At 30.6% G+C, this 4,736-nt stretch overlaps 1 protein-coding gene across 1 annotated transcript; it reads right to left on the bottom strand.

The window, feature by feature from the left end:
• Nucleotides 1-1,711: 1,711 nt before the first annotated feature.
• On the bottom strand, nucleotides 1,712-3,093 carry LOC143619298 (protein MODIFYING WALL LIGNIN-1-like). Its single transcript, XM_077091259.1, has 4 exons — nucleotides 2,825-3,093; nucleotides 2,552-2,742; nucleotides 2,358-2,445; nucleotides 1,712-1,957 (listed from the first exon to the last, which is right to left on the bottom strand). Exons 1-4 carry the CDS (start codon nucleotides 2,933-2,935, stop codon nucleotides 1,727-1,729), a joined length of 621 nt encoding a protein of 206 aa, XP_076947374.1. The 5' UTR covers nucleotides 2,936-3,093; the 3' UTR covers nucleotides 1,712-1,726.
• Nucleotides 3,094-4,736: the final 1,643 nt, after the last annotated feature.

The raw sequence follows: 4,736 nt of genomic DNA, 5'->3' as shown, positions 1-4,736 counted from the left end.
TTGGTTTAAAAAATAGCCATTTACAACTTCTTTTTAGTTAACTATTTAATCAACCAATCATTTATGTTAAGTTCATAATCTTAAAAATTCACAAAAATATAAAAACTAGACTACATGTTTTGGTTTTTCAGGTGGATAAAATCACTTATCTTTGGAATACACATGTTAGACATTAGCACACTATTAATCATATGATAAATTGACTTTGTATATTCTTCTATTATTGAAGATTTTAAAATTTCATTTTTCTTTAGTGAGTGAGTTATACTTGCACCGAAAAAAGTGGTCATTCAAGAAACTAGCAAGAGTTCGCTATCTATGTTCTATTAGTCATAAAATGATACGTTACAAAAAAGTATTAGTTTAGCGATGTTTTAAATGACCTTAAAATCTAAGGTTGTCAAGTTATAGATTAGTCCTAAAAAGTCGACGTTGAATTAATGTTGCTTAAAATATTAACTAGAAAATTGGTATATGCAGTGAAACTAAACTATATGTGAAAATACAACAATTAAGATAACTGTGTTATAGATGCCAAAATCATATCCGGAAGTAATATTGGAACTCAATTTTTATTCTTAAAAAAATCTTATACCTTTAGATAAAATGATTAATTTCAAAGTATGAAATTTTCACTTTATTTTTATTTTGCATTAAAGATTAATAAAAGCTAAGGTCAATTATTATAGATGGTTGGTATGTTTTTTAGACAATTTATTTTAACTCATGATAGTTAAATGTTGCATTATTTAGAGTTATAAACAAAAACAATGCGAAACTACTATGTTTTTATATAGAAAATAAAGTTACAGTTAAACTACAAGTATTGTGTACAAAGAAATATTTAGAGATTTATGAATTTCTAACAACTTTTTATTTTCATATTATGTAATGTGTAATTTATTCTACCATATAATATATCTTTATATTTTTTGAATATATTTTTTGTATTTTACATTATATTATTATTTAAATAAATTTATTTATTGCACACAGATAACTAACCTAGTTCAAACAACAAAGAAAACAAAACTTACAATATAAACCACACAACAAAAATTCCATTCAGATACTAGTGTAAAATGTCCCATCTTATTACTTTGATTATTGTTGCGGGGGATATTGCTGAGGAGGGTATTGTTGGGGAGGGCATATTACTACATCATTTATCCCTTTTTGTTTTCATGTTTAGTGGTCTACCGGTATATATTTATCAGATTTATAATTTTTGTTTGAACTTTAGAAAGAAATATACAAAAGAAGAATGTTACACGCATTTATCTTTGATACTTTCCTGACGATATCTTAACTAATTTTTGTATGTGTGTTTTCATTGCAAACGAAGCATGTACCGTTTACAGTACAAAATACATCTTGCTTTACAAGAATACTGATTTTTTTGTAATTCATATATTAATATATATATAGATGCAAAAATAACATCTTTTGAGAATTTAATAGAACATGAGAAGTGATGGTAGTTAGTCAAATCATTTAATGAAATGCAATAAGTATTTGACTAAATCTTTGTGGAGAAAAGACTTATTTTAACAATTGATATAATCATTTTACTATTACACATACCATATCATGAAGGAGTACTGAAAATGAAACTACAAATAACAAAGTCAAACAACAAAGAAAACAAGTCTTACAATATGAACCACACAATTAAAATTCCATTCAGATACTAGTGTAAAATGCATGTCCCATCTTATTACTTTGACTATTGCTGAGGAGGGTATTGTTGGGGAGGGTATTGCTGAGGAGGGAATGGCCCTGGATTCTTCTCTGGATCAACATTAGCAGTACCCATCGGGATCGCAGCCGCAGGATACGTGTTGGTTTGCGATGGCGGAGCTAGTGTAATATACGCCGCAATACCAAGAACCGCACTTAAGAGAGCTAAAATAGCTCCTGCTGCAAATATTCCAGGCTTCACAACATAGCATGTCATCATCATCATCATCGTACTCAGTATATCCCACCAATAGCAAAGCTATGGTAGGGTATGAGGAGGGTAAGATGTAGACAGCCTTACCTCTACCCTATAAGGATAGAGAGGCTGCTTTCGGTGAGACCCCCGGCTCGATAGTAGTTTTGCATCAAGCGTTGGACATAAGGCACATAGAACTCAATCATCGGGACACCGGCTGATCGGTGCATGTACCCTTGTCTTTCGGCTATCAACGCCACTACATGATGCCTGATTAACCGTCCGTCACTTTTAACGTTATTTTCACGAGATTAGTAAAATAACGTCAAAATTAGTGCAATTTCACTTTTGCCCACCCGAGGGTTCACACATATATACATCATATGTGCGCACCACAAGCAGGGCTAACTGAAGCTGTAATATACCCATATGCATCCACCTCTCCACCTTGTCTGTTATTTAGTCCTGCAGCTGTCAACAGTAGAACCACTGCTATAACTGAAGCTACCCTGGATATCCAACATTAAACTAGTTATAATTATTATATAGTTACTAGATTACATATTGCTATAATAATATGTAACTGAAAACAAGATCTATATCATAATATCATACCATGAGAGTACAAAAAGTAGTTTGGAAATCGGAGTCGAATTAGGGTCCGTTCGACAACAACCAGCTCCGCCAAATGAAACACTTGTGTAAATGCGTGTAATGATCGTGAACACGGCTGACACGATTCCAAGTGCGAGAGCCGGACTACTTGGATAAACACACGAATCGTCATAAATAAAAACCTCAGAAGCCTGCACACATATCATTATAAATGTCAAAAACATTTCTTAAGTTTAGTTAAACAAACTTATTACTATCAGTTGTTGTCGTTACCTTAACTCTTGTCGCCTCCCCTGCGAATCCTGTGGCAGCGGATATTACTCCAAGCACTGCTGCAATTGCGCAGAAGCCCAACACTTTGTTCTCCATTTTTGTGAGGTGCATGTGTATGGAAATTGTGGCTGAAAATGTAAGTATATATAGAAGGATGAGACGTTCAAGTTAGTCGTAGACTTTGACTATAAATATGCAAATTGATACTAAATAACAAAATTATAAGGTTTACTTTGATGCGTCGACTTATTAAAGTCGTCGCCAACGATTTCTGAGTAACATGGCATATTATACATTCATATTGTATGAATCTTTTTCTATGATTCTATCTTGTAATTCTAACAATGAAATTTTTTTTGTTGCTAATATATATATATATATATATAGGGTTGGTATAAAAAAGTTAAGAACTCTTAGGAACTCTACACAACCAAACATTTTTAAATTTTTTTTATATATTAAAATTACTTAAGAGTAGTTTTATCATATTATATATAAAAAAAATTGATTAAATATATTAATTCACAAATTTACATATGTGTAAAACAAAAGGTAGATATGTATAAAAACTAATTTTCAAAATTGTAATCGTAAATATAGATATACAAAATGATAAAACTACACTCAAATAATATTAACATACAAATTTTTTTATAAAAAACGTTAGTTTTCAAGGGTTCCTTCAAGTTCTTAAATAATTTATCAGTTCTGTAATGATACTCATCCTATATATATATATATATATATATAGGATTGATTTCTTTTGAGAACCACTTTGAGTTTTAAGAACTTGAAAGAACTCAACGTAACAATTTTTTTTTCCGAATTTTTTTTACACATGTGTAATACGTAAGTGTAAGTGATGTACAAAAAATTATGGTATTTTTTTACACACCGAATCGACTTTTTACACAAGTGTAACTTACGTTTAAACTTGTGTAATTATCAAAATTATTTATTCTCACTCCTGCTTCATTTTTTAATTACATTTAATCTCAGTCACATGTTTCATATCATTTAATTAAATGTGTGGTCCAAAATTGAGTTCTTAAAGTTCTTAAAACTCACCATGGTTCTCAAAATAACTCTCTCTCATATATATATATATATATATATATATATATATATATATATTAGTTGTTAAAAGGTTTGTATAGTAATATTTGTGTTTATTTTTCCAACAAATGTTTACGTGCGTTTTGCAAGTTTAAATGATCAAATAGAAAGTGTTATTTTGGTGAGAAATGTAAGAACCAATTAGAATTAAGCAAATAAAAATTAATTATTAACTAATAAAGGGCAATATTGTAAAATATAATCTATTTAATTCCTATAATCAAGCACCATCAGTTACAATTTTAGAACTTATACCACCACCATTACAAATATCAAATGCACGTCAATATATCTTAAATCATGCAAATTACTAGCACATCATAACCCTCACCTCATAACACTTACCTGTCCACTTTTAAATTCCACACAACTTAGAAAATATGTTACTACCAACACAAAAAATCACCTTCCAATAAACTTCTACTAACTGCAACACAACAAAACCAACACCACACACACAAAAAAGACCACCAAACTAACCCAAACGTCGACACAAGTAGACCGGTAACACAATCTGGTGCAACACAGACACAAATAGACCAACAATACAGCAAAACCAGCACCACACGACCTTTTACTAACATACCAACACAAGCCTAACTATCTTGGCTACGCTCACTTCACCAACCAACACAGTCCCAAGCAACACGACCCAACCACTTATACAACAGCAACATAATCGTTTAATAACATACCAACACTAACTTAACTATATTGGTTACCAATATTTTTACAAACCAACATAGTCTCAACCAAAAAATTTCCACCAAACACTTGAACTAATATAAACTAGTTA

This window comes from Bidens hawaiensis, unplaced genomic scaffold (genome assembly GCF_021521415.1).
Source record: "Bidens hawaiensis isolate Kalapana, Puna unplaced genomic scaffold, B.hawaiensis_p1.1 tig00002423_1, whole genome shotgun sequence".
NCBI classification, from domain to species: Eukaryota; Viridiplantae; Streptophyta; class Magnoliopsida; order Asterales; family Asteraceae; genus Bidens; species Bidens hawaiensis.
The sequence above is the reverse complement of the archived record's forward strand: the minus strand, read 5'-3'. Positions and strand labels throughout refer to the sequence as shown.